This window comes from Mustela lutreola, chromosome 2 (genome assembly GCF_030435805.1).
Source record: "Mustela lutreola isolate mMusLut2 chromosome 2, mMusLut2.pri, whole genome shotgun sequence".
NCBI classification, from domain to species: Eukaryota; Metazoa; Chordata; class Mammalia; order Carnivora; family Mustelidae; genus Mustela; species Mustela lutreola.
The window spans coordinates 55,625,808-55,651,558 of record NC_081291.1 but is presented as its reverse complement, the minus strand read 5'-3'; the positions used below and the strand labels follow the sequence as shown (position 1 = coordinate 55,651,558).

The following is a 25,751-nucleotide window of genomic DNA, read 5'->3' as shown; positions in this document are numbered from 1 at the left end:
CTTGCCTTAAATTGCTCCACTGGTAAGTAGCAACACTGGTATTTGAAACTTGTCAAACTGTAGCACTTAAGCTCTCAACCACAGCTCTATTCTACACTCCATAGAAGAAGAACAGGAGAAGGTAGGGTTTTTCCTTAAGTGGGAGTGATCAACAAGTTTGAGGATGTCAAGACACTTGGCAAGAAGACAGCCATGGATCAGATGTTTTCCAGATGTTGGAGAGTGCTAGCACACTGACTGCAGAGTATGAGGAAGGGACTCAGTGGTGTGGAAACTGAACGTAGACCTTGGGGCCAATAAGTGGAATAGCAGAAGGAAATGGAAGGACCAAAATAAAGAGTATTTCCTTACTACAGAGGAGTCTGGGGCACACATAGGTCAGGGACACTGAAGACAGAACAGCAGCAGGTGGGGCTATAGATTCCTAGCCCCTTGGGTAGGGTCACTGTGCACACATAACTCTCTGCACATGTGAACCATCCAGGGACCCCGTGGGATTGCACTGCTGCATCCTGACAATATCTGCTCATGTGTTTTATGGACCTATGTGGCATGTGAAGCCACTTCCATAATCTTTATCTTGTTTGAACCTAATACTAGCCTTTCAACTCTTCCTGTTGAGGAATTTGAGCTTCAGAGAAGCTGGCTTGCTAACAGAGTCTGAACTCGAACTTACTTCTAGAACACAAAATTTTCAGTAAGGAGTGATTTGCTGGAAAGGCAGCTCATCCTCCCTCTTTCTGTCTAGGACTGATACATAGGAAATTCTCCCTTTTTGGAAGTGACTTTTTAAAAAAGCTCCTTTGGCTCCTCAGGATAAGAGTAGTGACATATTTGGGGATTGAGGGGAGGGGACTGAGCATGTGTAGCTCAGCCCCTGCTGGGTTTGCCTTTGTCAACTGCCCATGCACCCACAGAGTGCACTCCGGTGCCTCCTGCCATGTTGTCAGCTTCCCAAGGCAGCTCTGCATACTCTAGAGCAAGGCTCATAGTCAGACCTGGTGCCTGGGTGCACATGTCTGACTCATAGAGAGTGTAGGCTTATGACCCAAGCTGCATCGCCATCTAGTTCTGCTAGAACCAAAGCTGATTTACCTCCAGACACCTATGTCTCTTTCATAGTTGGTTCTAAGCTTGGGCTGGAAAGGGAAGGAGCAGGGATGGGAAGGCATCAGTTACTTTTTCTGTCAGTCCCCAAAGAAAGACTGGAATTCTTTCTTCTCCATGAAAGCTAAATTCCAACTGAAAAGATCTTACAGCTTTCTTGGCCCCAACCCAAGAGGAGTTTTGTGCTTTGTGGTGGAAGGGTGGATAATAGAAACAGAGATTCCCTAAGTACCGTTTCTTCTTCTGCAGGTGAATGAGCAAATGAAGCTGACGGTGCTAAGCCAGGACTCCATCATGGTCACCTTCACCTCCCTAAATGAAAGAATAACACTCTCCGTTTCAGCCAACAACTGTCCCCATGGGGTAGCACATGAAAAACGGGTAAGTCAAAGCAGACCAGGTCCCCAGGCCTGACCCCAGGCTGCCTCACTGTGGGCTGCCAGTCCATATCTCAATGCCTGTGCTCCTCCTATCCCTCTATCCCTTATCCCTCTGCATGGGGCAGGGCCCTATCTCTTTCTCTGACTAATGAGTGAACTGCTATTCATCATTCACTGTCTGATGTTAGCACCGCCTTCTCTGTAAAACTTCTATCAATTAGGAGTCTTTCAGTTGTAATAGCGTCCAAAGCAGATTAGCTAACATGGAGAGAAACAATATTGGCTCAGAAAACTGAAAAGTCTGTCAGTAGGCAGCTTTAGGCATGGCTGGATCCAGACTCTCAAATGACTCCATCAGCTCTTCCCGTCCCTTGGCTCCTACTTTCCTCTTTGTTGGCTTCACTCTCAGGGAGTTTCTCTCCTTATGGTGACAAGATGGTCGTGAGCATCTCTGGGCTCACGACCATCTACCAGCTTTGTTCTTCCTAGGAGAAAAAGGACTTCTCTTTCCTAAGTGCCCCAGTAGAGGTGGCAAGACCAACATTGCTGCCTCTGCCTGAAGCAGCCCGCATGACCAGGAGAACATGTTGCTCTCACAGGCCAGGCTCAAGTAGGATGGCCATCCTGAAAGCCAAAGGGTGTGATCAGCCCCAGCTATGCCACCTGGCAGGAACATCATGGTGCTGTTACCAGAACAGGGAGAGATGATACTGGAAAGAATAACTACCAATGTGTGTTGATGACCCTCTCCACCACTCCCTTTCCCATCCCTAGGAGAGTCTGCCTCTCCCTCTGCTCTGCCCTCCCAACCATGACTCATCTCTATTCTAGCACTCCTTTATTTATAAACCCATTTTTTCTACCAGATTGAGAATTCCCTATGATTCCTACTAATGTCTGTTTACCCAAGGCTTCAGCACAGGACTGCTTCAGATTAAGTACTTACTAAATGTTTGTTGGGTGGGTAAGAAAATGGTGGAGACTGGAAGCCCAGGTCTTCTATTCACTGGGTCTTATTACTGTGTGTCTGATCCTGAATCAGCATCATGGAGATAGATGGAGAGGATGGAGGGCACATGGTCCCCAGTTCCTGAGGGGTTTCTGGTCTAGCTGAGAACACTTGACATATACCGTGAGACTGGTGTAGACAAGAGTTCATTGAAGGAGCAGGCCATTTTCATTGCAAACAGGGTGCTTTGCTGGGATTAGTTCACTGCGGAAGGTTCTTGGAACAGGGGCAGAAGACACCATCTAGTTTCCGCCGGCCCAATCCCAGTTTATACCTGCCAGCCTGGAGCAATTATTAATAACGTCCTCTTTCACTCTCAAAAGTGTCTTGGTTTGGATGCTCATTTATATGATCATCCACAGGGCAGTTCACCCTCCCCATTTTCCTATCTAGGGCTGAGCAAGGCTTTTTTTTTTTCCCCCCAGTGTGCTGCAGGGACATTTGCCAGCAGCATGCCACAGGCTCATAGACTCACAGAGCTGACAGAGCCCATTAGGAACAGCTAGCCCAATGTTCTCACTTTATATGGGGACATGGAGGCAGTCATTTGTTAGGGACCCATGCTATATGAACAAGATACAGAGAACACCTGTGTTTCTCTCAGAGGAGAGGATTGCACCTGTTTTCCCACTGCCTTTTCATTTGAGCAGCATTTCAACTTTATTAATTCATTAAATAATTCAATAAATGTTGATTAGCACTTGCAGTGTGCCAAGTTGGATGTTGAGATGTAGAAATGGAAGAAATCTCACTCCCTCTAGTCTAGAATATTTTCTGTCTAATGGAAGGGGTAAATGCGCCAGGGAGAGGGGCACCATGGGAGCCACTAGGGTACCAGGAGAGGGTGTTCGTTAAAGGGACTGCAAAGGAGCACCCAGGAAACTCAGATGCCTGTGACTTCAGACTGCACTGATTACTTCAAGAGCAAAAGAACCCCAAGTTTTGACTCTATTTGGGCTAAGATGATGATCATGCTTATGGGTGAGTCCACCCTGCCCATTTGGTTCTATGCCATTACTCTAAAAATCACTGTTATATGACTAAGCACTCCTGATGTATGAGGTCCTGTGTCTATATTTCTTAAAAACCTTTTATAATGTGTTTAAAAAAATGTGAGCTTAATTTTCTTACCAAAGGCAGTAGTTATTAGAGAATTGTTCTTTCCCATAAAATGGTAGTAATGCTTCGTTTTCCTAACAACCTCTTATCTGGTAATCACTGGAGCCTGGATCACAGCTAAGAACCAGGATGTAAGCAATTAAAGACACCCATGAACAACCAAGAGAAATCACTCTCTGCCCATGTACCAAACATTACCTCTGGGCCTAGGAAAGCCCCTTTATAATTCAAGTTTTATTTTATCTTACCTGAATCCAATCTTAGAAGAGAGAACTAGAAGTCCAGGGCTGTGTCGTCTAATGTGGTAGCCACACGTCACAAGTGGCTACTGGAGACATGCAATGTGACAAGTCCAAATGGAGATCAGCCATAAGAGAAAATATGCATAGCATTTCAAAAACTTAATATGAAAAGAAAATGTAAAATTTCTCTTGAGAAATTTTTTGAGTTTGAGTATGTGTTAAAACAGCCACTTTTTTGATATATTAGGTTAGATAAATATGTTTCTAGAATTAACTTCACCTTTAAGAACTTTTTTATGTGGCTACAGGAATGTTTACAACCACACGTATAGCTTGCATTTTATTTTTAGTGGACTGTGCAGGACTAGAAGGGGACATCTTCATCAGGAAAACTCATAGATGCATTTTGACAGTGTGAGAGAAAGCTGGAAGGTTATTTAAAGGGACATCACAACTCAAAAAGTGTAACTGTCTTGGACATTAAACATAGGGCTAAGCAGACCAGTACATTAAAACAGCTTCTGGAAACAGTGCTAGGTTCTAGTCAGTAGTCGCTGATGCTGACCCAGAAGACTGACTTGCCTTAGAAGTGTCAAGGTCATAACCCCTTCTGTCTGAGAACAGATTTCAGACTAGATAAACAACAGCAAATGAGGAACTATCAGATTTATTATAGGGAACACAATTTCCAAATGTTGACTTTACCTGCCAGGTTAAGCATCTTGGAATGCTTTTACACGAAATCTGGAGGCCCAGAAAATTGGCTCATGTTTGGTTCTCGGACTTCCTGAGCTGCAAGGGGCCCCGGAGAAAATTTGCTGACTGTGCAGGCTGGCCCAGGCTAGGAAGAGCCCATAGAGCCTTAGGCTGGTCCCTTCCATTTCTAGGTCTCAGTGTCCCCATCTGTACATGTAAGGAGGTGGCTTCCACACTCTCCTGCTTGGGACTTTTGTAGTCCGGGCAACTTCTCCCTAGGTCTGTGTGTTGGGGTTGGGTATGGTTCATCAGCAAAATCCATGGCAGTCTAGAAAAGCTGATGGTGGGAGGTAGAGTGACCTCCTCCCACTAAGTTTCTGTCACTGAGACACTTGTTAAATGGCTTCCCCAGAAACGCATCACCTTGAAAGGAGCCACCTATCAGAGCGACAGGCAGAACAGCAGCCCCAGCTTTTATGGCCCTGCAGCCAGGCTCCTCACTAAATATTTCTATCAAGCAGCACTTTGAGAGTGAGGCAACACCTCAATTTAAATGTTTTTTGTTTTTTGTTTTTTGTTTTTAGCCCAGAGCATCACCTCAAATCCTTTATGGAAGCAGGCTAGGTATAAATTACAAGTAAATAAATAAAATTAGCCTAGAAGCAGCAGCTGGGGCCAAAGACCCGAAGGATGGTTGAGGCTTTACTATTAATTGAGGGCATCCTTTATAGAAGTCCTGCCTGTAGGGTAAAGAAGGACATGTAGAGTGACCATCAGTCTTCAGAAAATCTGTCCACTGTCCACCCCATTCTCTCTACCTGAGGCTTCAATTCCACAGAAATTGGACCGATATGCAGGAATTCACTGAGCAGAAGGGGAGAGAGGTGTGTCTCCGCAGAGGGGACAGCACCTCTTCCAAACAAGAGCAAAGCCTAGTTGTTGGTGGGCTGGGCTAATAGCTCCTGGTGGGGAGGCAACAATGCTTTCTCTTCCTTGGCCTTTCCCCAGCTGCTGACCCGCGTGGATGACAAAATATTTAAGATGAACCGGGCTCTGGCAGAGATCAAGAAGCGGTTTCAAAAGACAGTGTCACAGTTTATGAATTCTGTCTTGCTGGCAGCAGGTAAGGGGCAGAAAGGTGGGAGATGCCTATCCGATAACTTCCTAAATCTTGAGTCACCTCCACTGCTGAGAACAACTTTTTACCACTCAGAGAGGTGGGGGCGGGGGCAGGGTGATTTCCTCATTGATAGAGGGGGTGACAAAGCTTGGGCCATTGAAGCAGATACTTGCTCAGGGCCATGTTGCAAGTAATGGTGGCCTTAGCCACCTTCAGTTTCTGAGCACCATCCTGTGTGTCTTCAATGTTTCCCTGGCTGTTTTATTTTCCTGGGCCTCCTGTCATTGTTCTGTAACTCTCTCTGAGCCACTTGCAACTGGTTCACCTTTTGGCAGTCTCTCCTGTATTGTCAATCAGACATTTGCAGACCCTGTTCCTCTCCTTGCAGACAATCTCAGCAGAAAAGAAACAAGCAGCCAGCTCAGCAGGCTGTCCCTGTTAGGCTACAGGGCACCCTCAGGGCCAGCATGGTGACCCCAGGACCCCTCCCATATCTAGGCTCTCCTGCTGATGGGCCTGGGGACAAAGGAAGAGTGACTTCCATTCTATGCCACCCCCTGGTGGGTTTCCAGGGAACTGTTCTTGAAGGAGTTTCTCTCATCCCTAAAGACTCAGTTCAGCTGTATCCCTCCTCCAGAGAGCCTTCTCTGATTTCCCCAGCAGAATGGGTCTTATATTCCTCTGGGTTCCCACAGCACATACAAAATGTACTCTAATTACAAATCTTACTACCTAGCATTGTGAATATTTCTTTGTTTGCCCAACCCCCCTGTACCCCAACTTGGAGTTCTCAGAGGCAGAGAACCCTGTTTGGGTCATCTATATATTCCCAGCATCCAAGGAATGTTTTGTAGGTGAATGAAGGAATGAAGATCCCAGGCCTCAGAAGTTTTCAAGTCTAGTAGGGATCTAAAACAAGAATACAAATAAATACAACAAAGAAAGTAGACAGAAATGACTTAAATCCAGAGATATAGGGAACAGCATTCTCAGGAAAGAGAACAGTATGGATGCATTGTGTACCCAGCCTCTATGAGTGCAATGGAGGACACAGAGCTGAATGAAGCACAGACTTCTTGGTGGAAGAGGGATCTCAGTTGGGTCTTGACGAATGAATAGAAACAAGATTGATTTGTTCCTACATTCAGCCAGCATTTACTGAGCCACTAACTGTACTAGGGTTGAAGCTCTGTGCCACAGAGTAGAGGGGAGGCAGCCCAGCCAGAGAACATGCAAGGGTGGAGGAGTAGCGTGGAATATGAGCTGAAGGCAGGGCTACTGATATATAGAGCTCCACGGCAGGACAGGAAAGTTTGGGCCATGAGGGAGAGTGACGTGTCTTCTGTTAACAGGGCTGTTCACCATAGAATACCCGGTTAAGGAAGAGGCAGAAATCAGTCGAGCCAAGGTAAAATCGAGTCCCTATCTTGAGCGGAGCATCAAGCCAATTTCATACCCAGGAGAAGCCGTTTTATTACGATCTCAGTCAGCCCGACCTGAATCCTCAACTGGAGAGTCTTTGAAGGAAGAGCATGGGTCTGCTTCTATAAGCCCCACTCGGAGGAAAAGCATCAGGATCCAAGCCAAAGCCGTGGTCACACCCAGGTGGGCTTGGGCCAGCATTTCTTCTAGCCTCCCTGTGTCAGGCATGGTGATGGGCAGTAGTCTCACAATGGGGAACAGAAGAGATGAGGCCCCTTTCTCTGGGAGCTGACATGTTAGGGGCAGGAGAAGATAGACAATAAACACATGACTGAATGAAGTCATTTTAGATAGTGATAAGGTCTAGGAATTAAGTATATCAGGGTCATAGGTTAAAGCAGAAGTTGGCAAACTAGGGCCATTCACCAAATTTGGCCCCACTGCCTGCCTGCCTTTTTATGAGGCAGCCCCCCTGCCTGCCTTTTTATGAGTTTTTACCTTTTGAAATGCTGGGGGGTGGAGAAGGGAGATCAAAATAAGATTAATGACATGCACAATGATAAAAAATTTAAATGTTAAGATCCATAAGTAAGGTGTTATTGGAATCGCCATGCCCACTCATTTACATATTGTCCATATCTGCTTTCCTGCTAAGGCAGTAATGTTGAATAATTATGACTGAGACCATCTGGCCTGCAAAAACTAGAATATTTACTATCTGGGCCTGTATAGAAAATGTTGACTAATGCCAGGGGTGGGAAGTGACTGGGAAATGGGATGGCATGTGCTAAAGGACATAGCCAGGCCAGGAAGGCATTTCTGAAGAGGTGGTATTTAAATGGGGACCCAGGGTGAGAGATGAGAAATAGGCAGCCACAGAAAAGGATGGGGAAGGAACAGCAGGCAAAGGGTAGAGCAAACAGAGACGTGCGACAAGAACATACCACCATGCTGGTATGTGTGAGGGGGAAGAAAGACCAGTGCAGAGCATGGTGATGAAGACGGGGCAGGGCTGTGAATTGAAGATAGAGAAGCAGGCAGGAGCCAGATCAGGTGGCCTTGTTAGTAGTGTAGGAAACCACCCCATAACTTTAAGACAGGAAGTGGTATCATCTGACTCATGGTGTTTTTTAACTTAAAATATATATAAATTTTTTCTATTTTAATTTTATATAATATTAATTATATGCATTTTAATATTATATTAAAATGCTGGGGAGGAAAGCATTTTGAAGAGCTCATTCAAGTATTTTAATATAATATTAGTAGAATATTTCTATATAAAAATACAGGAAAATGAACAAATCCTAAGCATATAGCTCAATACATATCATGAAGTGAACACACCTTATAACCAAACCAAGGAATAGAACATTACCAGGTCCTTAGAAGTGTGCTCTTGCCCTTGCCCTCCGAAGCCTTCCTCCTGAAAGGGAAGAGTTCTAGCCTCATACGTTAGTGGGTTTTTTTTAAAAACTTGACTGAATTCGAACTATTCAGTATGTGTTCTTTGGCATCTAGCCTCTTTTGCTCAACATTATAATTGTGAGTTGTGTGTTGCAGTAGTTTGCTTATTCTCGTTGCTGTGTGGTAGCCTATTACTTGAATACATTGTGAATTATGCCTCCTAATGTTAATGGATTTTTTTGGTTGTTTACAGTTTTGGTAATGATAAACTTTGCTAGTGTTAGCATATGTCCTTATTTATGGCTGGTATATGCCTGGGTGTGCGATGGCTGTCCTAGAGTAGGTACATATCTCACTTGTAGTAGGGCCTGGCCATTTTCAACATGGCCATGTTCTTGGGTGGTGGTATCAAGTTCGACTCCAACCAGCAGCAGTGAGAGCTCCAGTTACTCCACATCTTCACTATGCTTGATGTTGCCAGTCATTTTAATTATAGCCATTCTGTAATGATGATATGGGCTTTCATTTGTATTTCCTTGGTGACTGTAGAGGTTGAGTACCTTTTGTTTGTTCATTGACCATATTGGATATTCTCTTTTGTAAATGGCCTGTTTAGCTCTCTCATCTATTTTTCTACTGGTCATTTGCCTTTTCTTGATTTATATTTTGGAGTTATTTGTATGTTGTGGGTACAAGACTTTTCTCAGTTTTACGTGCTGCAAATGATCTTACACTTACTCTGATAATGATGTCTATTGAGGAAGAGAAGCTGGCAAACATAATGTCCAATTTTTAATATTTTTCTTTATAATTAGCTTTTTATATCTTATTCAAGAACTTTCCCTATTCAGAGACGATGACAATATTCAATGAAGTAACTTTTTTAGTAACCTTTTTAACTTTTACATTATATTTATCCTCCACCTGGAAATTTCTATGGTGATGTGAAATAGGAACCAAGTTTTAATTTTTTTCCATATATAGTATATATATATATATATATATATGTGTGTGTGTGTGTGTGTGTGTGTGTGTATGTATAGATAGATAAATATATGGATATAGACATAGATATATAATATACAAATATTCCAATGTATATAAAAGATTGTAATTTCCCCCAATGTTTTTTGGTGCAAATTCTATAAAAAATTAAGGGTTCTATATGTATAAATCAGGGGACATTTTCTGGATTCCCTATTTTGCTTCCTATTTGTCCAATCTTTTACCAATACCAAACTATCTAACTAAGTATTACAGCTTTGTAGTAAGTATTGATATACAGGAGACTAAGTACTCAAACTTTGTTGTTCTAAATTTTTTTTGCTATTTTTTACCCTTTACTTTTTCATATAATTTTATAATCGCCTTGTCAGTTTGAAAGATGTATCTTATGATTTCAACTAGATTGCTAATGTCTTTGTAATAGAGTATTTCAATCCAGGAACGTGGTATATCTTTTTTATTTTTTTTATTTTTATTTTTATTTTTTTTAAAGATTTTATTTATTTATTTGACACTGAGAGATCACAAGCAGGCAGAGAGGCAGGCAGAGAGGAGGAAGCAGGCTCCCTGCTAAGCAGAGAGCCCGATGTGGGACTCGATCCCAGGACTCTGAGATCATGACCTGAGCTGAAGGCAGCGGCTTAACCCACTGAGCCACCCAGGCGCCCCAGTATATCTTTTTAAAATTAAAATATAGTGTATTATTTGTTTTAGGTCTGTGATACATCAGTCTTACACAATTCACAGCACTCATCATAGCACATCCCCTCCCCAAGGTCCATCATGCAGCCATCCCAGCCCTCCCACCCCCCTCCACTCCAGCAACTCTTAGTTTGTTTCCTGAGATTAAGAGTCTCTTATGGCTTGTCTCCCTCTGGTTTGTCATGTTTTATTTTTCCCCTCCCTTCACCTATGATCCTCTGTCCTGTTTCTCAAATTCCTATCAGACCTACATGATATATCTTTTTATTTATTTATTTATATCTTCTCTAATCTCTCTATAGTTTGTAATTTTCAACATAGAGTCTTTCATTAGGTTGATTTTAGGGTATTTAATAGTTTTGTTGCTATTATAAATTACGCTATTTTTTTAATTTTTAAAGATTTATTTATTTTGAGAGAGAGAGAGGGAGAGAGAGCATAAGCCAAGGGAGAGGTAGAGGGAAAGGGACAGAAATCCTCAAGCAGATTCCCCACCAAGCATGGAGTCTGGTATAGGGCTTGATGCCAGGACCCCAAGATCATGACCTGAGCCAAAATCAAGAGTTGGACACTCAACTGACTGAGTCTCCCCGGTGGCTCTATAAATTATGTTTTTAATTTAATTTTTCTATTTGTTGCTGCTTACAGAAAGGCAGTTGATTATATCTCAATTTAAATTTACTTTTAATTTACTTCCAGTAAACTTTACTCTTTTTGGTGTAAAAGTCTGAGTTTTGATAAATGCATAGAGCTGTGTAACCACTACCATAGCCAAGACACAGAATGGCTCCATCACCTCCCACTGCCCACCCCCATACTCCTTCGTGTGGCACCCTTCCATAGTCAAACTCTTCACTCACCCTTAGTCTTCAGAAACTACTGACCTGTTCTTTGTAGCTATCGTTTTGTGTTTTCTAAAATGTCATAATTGGAATTATACTTTGAGTCTAGTTTCTTTCACTTAGTATAATGCATGCAAGATTTATCCATGTTGTAGCACATATCAACATTTCATTTATTCTTATTGCTGTGTAGTATTATCTTTCAGGGGGCTTCAACACTATCCCCACATTCAGAGATTTACCAGAACTCATGGGATTCAGCATATAGTTGCATGAATGTGTGAGGTTTATTATAATGAAAGGATATGTGATATCCCCTTTTATTTCTGATAGTAATTTGGATCTTCTGTTTTATGTTGGTCAGTCTGGTTATAGTTTCATCAATTTTATTAATCTTTTCAAAGAATCAGCTTCTAGTTTCATTGATTTTTGTCTATTGTTATTCTGTTTTCAATTCCATTATTTCTGCCATCTATTTTTTTAAATTTATTTTTTATTTATTTTTGGCATAACAGTATTCATTATTTTTTCACCACACCCAGTGTTCCATGCAATCCGTGCCCTCTATAATACCCACCACCTGGTACCCCAACCTCCCACCCACCCATCAATTCAAACCCCTCAGATTGTTTTTTAGAGTCCATAGTCTCTCATGGTTCACCTCCCCTTCCAACTTCCCCCAACTCCCTTCTCCTCTCTAACTCCCCATGTCCTCCATGCTATTTGTTATACTCCACAAATAAGTGAAACTATATGATAATTGACTCTCTCTGCTTCTCTGCCATCTATTTTTATCTTCCTTTTGCTTGTTTTGTGTATAAATTGCTTTTTTCTAGTTTCTAAATTGTAAGTTTGGATTATTAATGAGGCCCTATTTCCTAATATGTATTTAATTCTGTGAACTTCCTTTTAAGTATATTTTGCCTGAGTTTTATAAATTTTGAAATGATGGATTTTAATTTTTATTACATTTAAAAAGTATTTCCTAATTTCCCTGTGATTTCATCTTTGGCTCATAGGTTATTTAGAATCCAATCTCTAATTTCCAAATGTTTGAGGATTTTCTAAGTATCTTTTTGTTATTTATTTTTAGTTTATTTCTGATATAGTCTGAGAAAATATTTTATATGATTTGTATTCTTTTAAATTTGCTAAGGTTTGTTTTATGACCCCAGAATGTGGTCTATCTTGGTAAATGTCACATGTGCACTTGAGAAAAAAAAATGTATTCTGCTCTTGATGGGTGGAGTCTAAAGCAAATCAACAGAGTATCATTGACAAGTGTCAGTGAGGTCCAGTGATAGTGTTGTTTAGTTCCTCTGTTTCCTTGCTGATTTTCTGTCTTCTTGTTCTGTTGGTTATTGAGAATAGAGTGTTGATGTCTCCAAGTATGATTGTGGATTAATTTATTTTACCTGTTTCTTAAAATATGTATGACTGTTGAAAGCAAAAATTATAACATTTTTGAGGTGTATAGATATATGTCTTCAATATATTCAAATTTTATCCTATTTTTACTTCAAGACTCTTGGAGCCATATTGTTAAGTATAACGCATCTGGCTCTTTTATTATTATGTAATTTCCTCTTGATACCTGGTAATTTTTCTTTTCTGAAGTCCACTCTGTATAATAATAATACACTCACTTCAGATTTCTTTTGATTAGTATTTGCTTGGCAAAACTTTTCCATTCTGTTACTTTTAATCTATCTGTATCATTATATTTAAAGTATGTGTCTTATATATAGCATATAGTTAGGTCTTATATTTTTATCCAATATAAAACTCTTTTAATTGGTATATTTAGACCATTTACACTTACTATAATTATTGATATAGTTAAATTTAAGTCTATTATTTTATTATTTTTCTGTTTATATCTTGTTTTTGTCTTTTGTTTTGCTTTGTTTTGTTTTTGCTCCTCTCTTCTCTCCTGCCTTCTTTTGAACTGCTTGAATATTTTTAATATTCCATTTTGATTTGACTATTGACTTTTTAGTATATCTCTTTGTATTTTAATTTTCCTTTTAGTGTTTGCTTTAGGATTTATATTCTACATGCCTTACCTTAAAAATCCTATTTAAGTTTAATATTGCCACCACTTTAAAGGAAATGTAGTCATCTTACAACCATCTGTTATGTCTCTTTATTCTCCCCCCACTATAGTATGGTTGCATATATTGAAACCCCTTAACAATGTTATAATCTTTCCTTTCAGCAGTCATAAACTTTAAAGAACTTAAGAAAAATAGTTTATTATATTTACTCAGATATTTATATTTAGCCTCCATGTATTTGAGTTCTTTCCAACTTTCCTCTTGTGGTTGAGTTCTAGCTTCAGAGTATTGTGGTCTGAAAACATGCAGGGAATGATCCCAGTCTTTTGGTACTGGTTGAGACCTGATTTGTGACCCAGGATGTGATCTATTCTGGAAAATGTTCCATGTGCACTAGAGAAGTATGTGTATTCTGTTGCTTTGGGATGGAATGTTCTAAATATATTTGTGATGTCCATCTGGTCCAGTGTGTTATTTAAAGGCTTTATGTCCTTGTTGATCTTTTGCTTAGAAGATCTGTCCATTTCAGTGAGGGGAGTGTTAAAGTCCCCTACTATTATTGTATTATTGTCAATGTGTTTCTTTGATTTTGTTATTAATTGGTTTATGTAATTGGCTGCTCCCATGTTAGGGGCATAGATATTTGAAACTGTTAGATCTTCTTGTTGGACAGACCCTTTAAGTATGATATAGTGTCCTTCCTCATCTCTTATTATAGTCTTGGCTTAAAATCTAATTTATCTGATATAAGGATTGCCATCCCAGCTTTCTTTTGATGTCCATTAGCATGGTGAATTGTTTTCTACCCCCTTACTTTAAATCTGGAGATGTCTTTGGGTCTAAAATGAGTTTATTGTAGACAGCATATCAGTGGGTCTTGTTTTTTTGTTTTGTTTGGTTTGTTTGTTTTAATCCATTCTGATACCCTGTGTCTTTTGATTGGGGCATTTAGCCCATTTACATTCAGGATAACTATTGAAAGATATGAATTTAGTGCCATTGTATTGCCTGTAAGGTGACTGTTACTGTATATTGTCTCTGTTCCTTTCTGGTCTGTTACTTTTATGCTCTCTCTTTGCTTAGAGGACCCCATTCAATATTTCCTGTAGGGCTCGTTTGGTGTTTACAAATTCTTTTAATTTTTGTTTGTTCTGGAAGCTTTTTATCTCTCCTTCTATTTTCAATGACAACCTAGCTGAATAGTATTCTTGGCTGCATATTTTTCTCATTTAGTGCCCTGAATATATCATGCCTGTTCTTTCTAGCCTGCCAGGTCTCTGTGGATAGGTCTGCTGTCAATCTAATATTTCTACAATTGTATGTTACAGACCTCTTGTCCCAAGCTGCTTTCAGGATTTTCTCTCTGTAATGAAGACTTGTAAATTTTACTATTAGATCATGGGGGGTGGACCTATTTTAATTGATTTTAAGGGGTGTTCTCGATGCCTCCTGGATTTTGATGCTTGTTCCCTTTGCAATATTAGGGAAATTCTCTACTATAATCTGCTCCAATGCACCTTCTGCCCCTCTCTCTCTTTCTTCTTCTTCTGGGATCCCAATTATTCTAATATTGTTTTGTCTTATGGTATCACTTATCCCCTCATGGTCTAGTAGCTATTTATCTCTCTTTTGCTCAGCTTCTTTATTCTCTGTCATTTGGTCTTCTATATCACTAATTCTTTCTTCTGCCTCATTTATGCTAGCAGTAAGAGCCTCCATTTTTTTATTGCGCCTCATTAACAGCTTTTTTTATTTCAGCTTGGTTAGATTTTAGTTCTTTTATTTCTCCAGAAAGGTATTTTATTTCTCCAAAAAGGAATTCTCTAATATTTTCCATGCTTTTTTTGAGCCCAGCTAGCACCATCATTCTGAACTCTAGTTCTGATATCTTACTAATGTCTGTATTGACTAGGTCCCTAGCCATCGGTACTGCCTCTTATCGTGTGTGTGTGTGTGTATGTGTGTGTGTGTGTGTGTGTGTGTGTGATTTTTCTGCCTTGTCATTCTATCCAGATAAGAATAGATAAATGAGAGAACAAAATACTAAAAGGGTGGCAAAGACCTCAGAAAAATATTCAGTAATGAAATCAGGAGAGACCTGAAACCAGGGGGAGAAGGAAGGGGGGAATATATATATATATATATATATATATATATATATATATATATATATATATAAATAACTGGTATATGGGGCAGAGCCACCCACTTGATTTTGGGTGTATTCTGGTCTCTTAGAAGAAACTACCTCCCAAAATTTTAAAAGAAAGAAAAACATATATATACAAAAATAAGGGTAAACATGATGAAGGGATGGAATATGACTGTAAAGATAAAAATTTAAAAATATTCTAAAAAAGGAATTGATAAGATAAGAAGTTGGTTGGAAAAAGAAAAAAAAAAAGAGGAGAGAATGTGATCAGACTGGAGACTAGAACAAAGCCATGCACTAGACTTAGGGTATATTTTGATCTATGAGAAGAAATTATATCCCAAAATTTTAAAGAAAAGAAAACCCTATATGTATACAAAAAATAAGGTTAAATACAATGAAGGGATAAAATATGACTGTAACAATGAACATTTTTAAAGATTTTTTAAAGGTATTGATAAGATAAAATAGTTAGAATAGTTAAAATAGTGTTAAATATGAAAGAGGAAAGGTTAAAAAAATAGAATAAGAAAAAAATAAAATTTTAAAAATTTAACTTTGAAAGACTAAAGGATCATAGGGGAAAAGCCATGAATTCTATGTGTTGCTTTCCCCTAGCTCTGGAGTTCCACAGTTCTTATTGATCAGTGAACTTGGTCTTGGCTGGATGTTCTTGCTGATCTTCTGGGGGAGGGGTCTCTTGCAGTGATTCTCAAATGTCTTTGCCTGAGGTGGAATTGCACTACTCTTGCCAGGGGCCAAGCTAAGCAATGTGCTTGGTCACACTAGGTAGCTTTTGTTCCGTGGATGCTTTCTGTACAGCTTTGGAGGATAAGAATGATGATGGTAGCCTCCAAATCTCTGGCCCAGAGGATCCAAGAGCTCAGGGCCCCACTCCTCAGTGTGCCCTCAGAGAAAAGCAGTCAATCTCTCCCATCTCCCTGGTCTCCAGCCGTACTCCGTGCTAACCTGGCCTGTGACTGAGCATTTCTGTCTCTGGCACAGAGCCCCATTTGGAGTCTCCAAACCCAGTAGATTACTGTAGTGTGCTTCTGCACCACTCCTCCTGGAGGAAGAAGGTGAGTCTCTCTGGACCTGCCACTTGTGGGGTCCCTGCTTGAAGAACAGTGGTCCAACTGCACCTTGGATCACAATTTAAGGTAACCCTTAGAGAGCCCCTTCCGTGGCTCCATCTCTGTAGCCGGCTTCCCCACTTAGATACCTGGAAGCTCTGCCACACTCAGGAACTCCCAGTCTTTCTGTGACCCTGAGGGTCCTGAGACCACACTGTCCCCACAAGGGCCCCACCCCTGCTTAGCCTCTGGAGCAATGTCCCTCAGCAGAGCAGACTTCTAAAAGTTCTGATTCTGTGCTCCGCTGCTCCATCACTTGCTGGGAGCCGCCCCCCCACCAATCACGGTCTCTTTTCCCGTTGCTTTGGATTCACTTCTCTGCCCTTTCTGCCTTCCAGGAAATAGTCAATTTTCTGTTCCTAGAATTGCTGCTCTTCTTCTTTTCTAGCTCCTGTTGAGTTTGTAGGTGTTCAGAATGGTTTGATAACTAAGTAGCTGAACCCTGGGACCTGATGATATTTCAGTCTCCCACTCCTCTGCCATCTTGTTTCCTTCTCTTTTAAAAAAATTTTTGAGGAACCTCCATACTGTTTTCCAGAGTGACTGCACCAGTTTGCATTCCCACAAAATGTGTAAGAGGGTTCCCCTTTCTCTGCATCCTTGCCAATGTCTGTTGTTTCCTGTATTGTTAATTTTAGCCATTCTGATGGGTGTGAGGTGATAGCTCATTGTGGTTTTGATTTGTATTTCCCTGATATTGAGTGATATTGAGCATCTTCATGTGTCTGTTGACCATCTGAATGTCTTCTTCAGAGAAATGTCGTTCATGTCTTCTGCCCAATTTTTAATTGGATTATTTGGTTTTGGGCATTGAGTTTTATAAGTCCTTCATATGTTTTGGATAATAACCCTTTATAAAATATGTCATTGGCAAATGTGTTCTCCCATTCCATAGGTAGTCTTTTAGTTTTATTGATTTTTTCCTTTGCCTTGCAGAAACATTTTATTTTGATATAGTCCCAACAGTTTATTTTTGCCTTTGTTTCCCTTGCCTCAGGAGCCATATTTAGAAAAATGTTACTATGGTCAATGTCAGGGAAATTACTGCCTGTGCTCCCTTCTAGGATTTTTATGGTCTCTCATGTCATATTTAGGTCCTTAATCCATTTTGAGTTTATTTTTGTGTATGGTGTAAAAAAGTGATCCAGTTTCATTCCTTTACATGCAGCTGTCCAGTTTTCCAAATATCATTTGTTGAATGAGGTTGTCTTTTCCTCATTGTATATTCTTGCCTGTTTTGTCGAAAATCAATTGACCATGTAATTGTGGTTTTATTTCTGGACTCTCTAAGGTGCTCCATTGACCTACATGTCTGTTTTTTTGCCAGTACCATACTGTTTTGATTACTGCAGCTTTGTAATATAACTTGAAGGTGGGATTGTGATACCTCCAGTTTTGTTCTTTTTCAAGATTGCTTTGGATATTTGGCTTCTTTTGTGGTTCCATGCAAGTTTTAGGATTATTTATTCTAGTTCTGTGAAAAATGCTGTTGGTATTTTGATAGGGACTGTGTTAAATATGTAGATTGCTTTGAACATTTGATGGACATTGATGGACATTTTAACAATATTCTTATAATCCATGAGCATGGAATATCTTTCCAATTTTTTGTGTTGTCTTCAATTTCTTTCATCAGTGTTTATAATTTTCAGAATGCAGATATTTCATCTCCTTTTATTAAGTTTATTTCTAGGTATTTTATTATTTTTGGTGCAGTTGTAACAATTGGGATTGTTTCCTTAATTTCTCTTTCTGCTATTTCATTATTAGTGCATAGAAATGCAATGGATTTCTGTATGTTGATTTTGTATCCTGCAGTCTTACTGAATTTGTTTATCAATTCTAGTAGTTTTTTATGGAGTCTTTAGGGTTTTCTATATCTAGTATGATGTCATCTGCAAATAGTGGAAGTTTTACCTCTTCCTGACCAATTGGATACCTTTTCTTTTTGTTGTCTGATTTCTGTGGATAGGACTTCCAGTACTATGTTGAATAGAAGTGGTGAGAGTGGACATCCTTATCTTGTTTCTGACCTTAGGAGAAAATTGCCCAATTTTTCCCACTGAGTATAATATTTGCTGTAGATTTTTCATAAGTGGTCTTTATTGTGTTGAGGTGTGTTCCTCTAGATGAACTTGCTGAGGATGTTTATCATGAATGGATGTTGTACTTTGTCAAATTTTTTTCTGCATCTATTGAAGTGATGATATGGTTTTTATCCTTTCTCTTGTTGACGTAATATATTGTGTTGATTGATTTGTGAATATTGAATCACCCATGTATTACAGCAATAAATCCCACTTGATAGTGGTGGATGATTATTGTTGGGTTTGGTTTGCTAATGTTTTGCAAAGGATTTTGCATCTATGTTCATCAGAGATACTGACCTATAGTTCTCTTCTTTTGTAGTGCCTTTGATATCAGGATTTTGCTAGCCTCAGAATAAATTCAGAACAGCTTTCCTTCTTCTATTTTTTTTTAAATAGATTGACAAGAATAGGTATTAACTCTTTAAATATTTGATAGAACTTACCTATGAAACCATGCGGTCCTGGACTTTTGTTTGCTGGGAGCTTTTTGATTACTGATTCAATTTTATTCCATATTTGGTCTGTTCAAATTGTCTGTCTCTTTCTGATCCAGTTTTGAGAGGTTATATGTTTGTAGGAATTTATCCATTTCTTCTAGGTTTTCTAGTTTGTTAGCATAGTTTTTCATAATATTCTCTTTTAATCTTTTGTATTTCTGTGGTGTTAGTTGTTATTTCTCCTCTTTCATTTCTCATTTTGTCTATTTGAGTTCTCTCTCTCTCTCTCTCTGGTTTTGTTAGTTTGTTTAATGAAGGTATATCAATTTTGTTGCTCTCTCAAAGAACCAGATCTTGGTTTCATTGATCTGTTTATTGTTTTCTTAGTTTCTATTTTATTTATTTCTGCTCTAATATTTATTATTTCTTTCTACTGGTTTTGGGTTTTCTTTGTTCTTTACTAACTCTTTTAGGTGTAAGTTTAGTTTGCTTATTTGATTTTTTTCTTGTTTCTTGAGTTAAGCTTACATTACTATATACTTCCTTCTTAGAACTGCTTTTGCTGCATCCCAAAGATTTTGGACCATTATGTTTTCATTTTCATTTCTTCCCATATATTTTTTTAATTTACTTTTTCATTCCTTAATTGATCCATTTATTATTTAGTAGCATATTGTTTAAACTCCATGTATTTGTAGTCTTTCCAGGTTTTTTTTGTTTTGTTTTTTATTTCTAGTTTCATAGCATTGTAGTCAGAAAAGGTGCATGGTATGACTCCAGTCTTTTTCAATTTGTTGAGACTTTTTTGTGGGCTAACATGTGATCTATTCTGGAGAATGTTCCATGTGCAGTTGAAAAGAATGTATATTCTGCTGTTTCGGGATGGAATGTTCTGAATATATCTATTAGATCCATTTGATCCAATGTGTCATTCAAAGCCACTATTTCCTGTTGATTTTCTGTTTGGACAATCTATCCATTGATGTAAATGGGGTGTTAAAGTCTCCTACTCTTATTGCATTACTAATAATTACTTCCTTTATGTTTCTTATAAGCTGCTTTATGTATTTGGGTGCTCCTATGTTGAGTGAATAAATATATACAGTTATATTTTCTTTTTGTATTGTTTCCCTTATGATTAATTATATAGTGTTTTTCTTGGTCTCTTGTTACAGTCTTTGTTTTAAAGTCTGTTTTGTCCAGTATAAGTATTGTTATCCTGGGTTTCTTTTCAATTCTGTGTGCATGATAAATGCTTCTTCATCCCTTCATTTTTAACCTGCATATGTCTTCAGGTCTGAAATGAGACTCTTGTAGACCATTAATTTAAGTTTTTGGTCAGGTATATTACTTATCTCCACTTTGTTTAGGTGTCTTGCTGTGATTTGTCCTGTTCTTTCATTTGGGACATATTCCTCTGCCTCTTCATTGTGTCTCACTTTTTGTCTGTTACTGTGTGTTAGGAAATTCAGCTACATCTCCTGCTCTCAAAAGTAGTGGTCTTATGAAGAAGATGTCTTCTGGTGCCCCGCTATGCAGTGTTCCCTATTCACCAGAACTGGCGCTTTAGGACTGTCTAGTGTATGTGTTCTGTGTACCCTGCTGTTGTGGCTGAGCCACTTTGCCTTCAGTCTAGTCATCTGCAATGGCTCTCTTTACCTGTTGTGGGCAGGGTTTGGTTCCTGGTTGTTAATGGGGTCTCCTCAGGCCTGAGTTAAGTCAGACCAGGCATTTTCCAGAGATGCAGTAGCATTGATGTAAAAGATGCTTTCCCTGTGTTGTTCCCTGAGAAGCTTTTTTTGGTGGCAGGGCCTATAGTCAGACCTTTAGTCTACTCCTGGCCCATTGCTGGGCCACAGTTAAACTGGTGTGGATGGTTATCTTCCCCTCTCCCTAAGGCAAGGGTCACTTTGGAGTGGTGCCAGTCCTTGTTGGGACTGCTTCCATGTTGCCAGCCATGTGGCACTGCTTTGGATGGGCTCTAGCCAAGATAGTATTAGTGGGAACCTCTCTGAAGGAGAACACAGGACAGTGGTGTTACAAGGTCTGAGAAGGTTTGCCATGGGAGGGGACCTATAGCCCTTGGAAACCATGACCTGCCACGTTAAAAGAGGTGTATATGCAGAGGTGTGTGGGGGTAGGGTGCACTGTTAGCAAGTTTGGTAGCAAATGTCAGCATGTTGGCACTGTGCTAGTTGTAGCTATCTGTGTATCTAAGCTGGGGGTAGGGAAGGGAAATGGCACTTGCCAGCTTCTTTGTTCCTGGAGAAGTCTCCCAACAATGACTGCCCCTTTAGCACACACTCTGAGATTGGTAAACAGATCTCCTTCCTGTTTATCTTGGGCAGTTTTCAAATGACAGCTTCTCTGCTGTATCTCCATGGGACTCTTTGTTGTGCTGTCTCTTTAAGGGCAGGGACTCAGTTTCCTACTGATGAAGTTCTTGAACCTAGGTGAGGTTCAATGGGGTGAGGTTCAGACCCAACGGCTAAGAAAGAATCCTTAAGATGTCTTTGGTGCAAAAAGGTGGTTTATTAGAGCATGGGGACAGGACCCGTGGGTAGACGGAGATGCTGCAACGTTATCCTGAGGAGTGGCTGATTATATACACAGGAGTTGGGTAGGTGAGGACAAAGAGGGTGATGTTAGTCTCTAAGGAATGTTGGAAGCAAAGTCTCCAGGACCTTGAGGGTCTAGCTATTTCTGGGAGAAAGGTTATTCATTACTAGTAGTAAAAATCCTCTTGTGAGACCCTTTAGATGTATATCAGTGGCCATATGCTTGGGAATGATTCTTGACACTATCTTGGAGATCTATAGATAAAGTTTCACATTTCTCCTATCAAGTATCCTTGTTAGTGAGATTTGGGTTTAGAAGAAATTTAACTTTAGGGCTTGAGGAACTGAGTTATTTGCCTGGAAATTGTGCTATTGTTAGATAGCTTCTTTGTTGTAAATCTCTAGGACATTGGTAAACCAAGGGAGACTGTCTTGCAGGATTGTGATCTCTGCAAGTTAACTATTTTTCTTTTAGGGCATCCAGAGGTGCCTGAGGAATGTCACACATACTACTGAGGGGAGCGGGTGGAGAGGGGGTGCAAGATACCAGCTTTTGCTTTGTCCTCAGCCAGCCTACTGCTCCCTCATCACTACTGTCCTCTCCCAGCTCTCCCAGAGCTGAGCTCACTAATTTTTAAAGTTCCAAGTGTTAAGCCCCACTGATTTTAAGAACACAAAATTCAGCTCATCTGGTTTCTAAAGCCAAAAGTTACGGGGATTTTTCTTCCCTTTGTGGGTTCCCTGTGATTCGCGTGCCTGATGTGAGGGTCTATTTCTTTCCCCTTTTTTACCCTGTAGGGTCCCTCCCTCCATTTAGTTTCTGACCATGTTTCCACTCTTCCCATCCTCTTTGATATGGTCATCTCTCTACATTTAGCTGTGGATAGTCTATTTTGCCAGTTTTCGGGTTGTTTTCTGAATCTATTACATCTCTATACACTGATATGGGTGTTATCTAGTTGTATCTGTGGGACAGGTGAGCTTAAGATCCTCCTACTCTCCCATCTTGTGCATTTATTTTATTGTAAGTGAAGTCAAGCATCTTTTATAATTTCTTTTTTCAATTTTTTATTGTGGTATAAAATGCATGTAAAATAAAAATTATATATCACATTTAAGTGTATTCATTTCAGTGGTATTAAATACACTCATACTGTTATATGGCAATCACCACTGTCCATCTCAGAACTCTCTTCATCTTATAAAACTGAAACGCTGTCCCCATTAAACACTAACCCCTCATTTCTTCTCCCCCAACTTCTGGCAACCACCCCTCTACTTTGTTTTTATGACTTTGACTACTGTAACTACTTTATATAAGTGGAATCACACAGTATTTTTTTGTGTGTGACTGGCTTATTTTATTTAGCATAATGTCTTCCAGGTTCATCCATGCTTTGGTATGTGTCAGAATTTCCTTCTATTTAAGGGCTGAATAGTATTCCATTGTATATATAGACCACATTTGGTTTATTCATTTATCTGTTAATGGATACTTTTAAAAAACAATTTAAAATTTTCTTTTAAAAAGAAAGAAAGGAAAAAGGGGGTGGGGAGAGAGAAACAAACCAAAAGAGACTCTTACTGATAGAGAACAAACTGAAGGCTGATGGAGGGAGATGGGTGGGGGATGGGCTAGATGGGTGATGAGTATTAAGGATTGTTAAGATGAACACTGGATGTTTTATGTAAGTGATGAATCATTGAATTCTTCTCCTGAAACCAATATTGCACTGAATGTTAACTAACTAGAAATTGGGTAAAATTTTAAAAAGAAAAAAAACAAAAATTTCTTTCAGTATTTTGTAGTATTCATTATGTGAGTCTTTCACTATCTTGGTTACATTTATTCCTAAGTATTTTATCTTTCTTGATGCTATTATAAGTGAAATTATTTTCTTAGTTTCCTTTTCAGATTGTTCTTTACTAGTGTATAGAAATATAACTGACTTGTGCTTGTTAATCTTTTATCCTGACATTTTACTGAATTTGTTTATTAGCTCTTATTGTTTGTGTGTTTATGTGTGTGTGCTCTTTAGGATTTTCCATATATAAATCATATTATCTGTGAATAGAAATAGTTTTATTCCTTATTTCCAATTTAGATGGCTTTTATTTCTTTTTCTTGCCTAATTGCTCTAGTTAGAACTTCCAGTACAGTATTGAATAGAAAAAGTGAAAGTGTACATCCTTGTCTTATTCCTAATCTATAAGGGATAAAACTTTCAGTCCTTTAATGTTGAGTATGATGTTAGCAGTGAGTGTTTCATAAATGTCTTTCATCATGTTGAAGAAGTTCCCTTCTAATCCTAGCTTGTTGAGTGTTTTTGTCCTAAAAGGGTGTTTGAATTATCAATTTTTTTTCTGTATCAATTGAGAGGATCTTGTGGTTTTTTATCTTCATTTTATTAAGGAGATGTGTTACCCTGATCGATTTTTATAAGTTGAACCACCCTTATGTTCCTTAAGTAAACCCTGCTTAGTCATGGTGTATAATCCTTTTAATAGGCTGTTGGACTTGGCTTCCTAGTATTTGTTTCATTGAGAATTTTTACATCTATATTCATAATGGATATCCACCTGTATTTTTCTTTTCTTGTCTTTGGCTTTGTTATCAGGGTAATGCTTCCCTCATAGAATGAGTTAGGAAGTGTTCTTTCCTGTTCCACTTTTTAGATGAATTTGAGGACAATTGGTGTCAGTTTTCCAAGTGTTCGGTATTATTCAAAACTGAAACCACCTGGGGGCACCTGGGTGGCTCAGTGGGTTAAAGCCTCTGCCTTTGGCTCAAGTCATGATCCCTGGGTCCTGGATGGAGCCCCACATTGGGCTTTCTGCTCAGCAGGGAGGCTCCTTCCTACTCTCTCTCTCTCTCTGCCTGCCTCTCCGCCTACTTGTGATCTCTGTCTGTCAAATAAATAAATAAAATCTTTAAAAAAAAAAAAAAAGTGAAACCATCTGGTCCTGGGCTTTTCTTTGTTAGAAAGCTTTTTTGATTACTGATTCAATTTTTTTTACTTATTAGAGGCTTATCCAGATTTTATAATTCTTCTTCAGTCAGTTTTGGTAGTTTATTTCTAGGAATTTATCCATTTCACTTAGGTTATCTAATTTGTTGATGTATTGTTCATAGTAACTTCTTATAATCCTTTTTAGTTTAATAAGATCAGTAATAATGTCCCACTCTCATATTTAATTTAGTAATTTAAGTCTTCTCTCTTTTTTCTTAGTCTAACTGAAGATTAGTCAGCCTTACTGATCTTTTCAGAGAGCCAACATTTTTTCGTGGTTTCTCTATATTGCCTTCTATTTCTATTTTCTTTATCCTCACTCTATTGCGACTGATTTCCTTCCCTCTGCTAGCTTTGAGTTTAGATTGTTTTTGTTTTGCTAGTGTAATGTTAGGTTTGGTTATTGATTTGAGCTCTTTCTTTTCTCTTAATCAATGTATCCTATAAAATTTTGTTATTTGGGTTGTTTTGTTTTCATTAATGTCAAAGTATTTCCCAACTTTTCTTGTGATTTCTCTTTGCTCCATTGACTATTTAAGAATGTTGCTTTGGAATGATTTTTCCAAATTTCTTTCTGTTAATGATTTCTAATTTTATTCCACTGTTGTTAGAGAAAATATTTTGTATGCTTTCATTCTTTTTTTAATTTACTGGGACTTTTTGATGGGTGAATATATAGTTTATGCTAGAGAATGGTCCCTGTGCACTTGAGAATAATGTGTATCTGCTATAGTTGAGTTAAATAATCTATCCATATCTCTTAGGTTAGTTGTCTACAGTGTTCTTTTTTTTTTTTTTTTTTTTTTTTTTTTTTTTTGACAGACAGATCACAAGTAGGCAGAAAGGCAGGCAGAGAGAAAGGGGGAAGCAGGCTCCCTGGTGAGCAAAGAGCCTGATGCAGGGCTCAATCCCAGGACCCTGGGATCATGACCTGTGCTAAAGGCAGAAGCTTTAACCTGCTGAGCCACCCAGGCACCCCTACAGTGTTCTTTAAAGTGTCTATTTTCTTGTTTATCGTTTTTCTAGTTGTTTTGTCTATTATTAAAAATAGGCTGTTAAGATGAATGAATAAAGAGGATGTGATACACACACACACACACACACACACACACACACATACATATAATGGAATACTATGCAGCCATCAAAAGAAATGAAATCTTGCCATTTGCAACAACGTGGATGGAACTAGAAGGTATTATGCTTAGCGAAATAAGTCCATCGGAGAAAGACAACTGTCATATGATCTCCCTGATATGAGG

At 39.0% G+C, this 25,751-nt stretch overlaps 1 protein-coding gene across 3 annotated transcripts in view; it reads left to right on the top strand.

The window, feature by feature from the left end:
- The window catches only part of C2H3orf20 (chromosome 2 C3orf20 homolog), an 87,894-nt gene that overhangs the window by 43,940 nt on the left and 18,203 nt on the right, over positions 1-25,751 (top strand). For all 3 annotated transcript variants that reach the window (XM_059161837.1, XM_059161835.1, XM_059161836.1), the window contains 3 exons: positions 1,357-1,488; positions 5,562-5,676; positions 7,026-7,278. In XM_059161837.1, the coding sequence (XP_059017820.1) occupies positions 1,357-1,488; positions 5,562-5,676; positions 7,026-7,278 (500 nt within the window). The remainder of the gene's footprint in view (positions 1-1,356; positions 1,489-5,561; positions 5,677-7,025; positions 7,279-25,751) is intronic.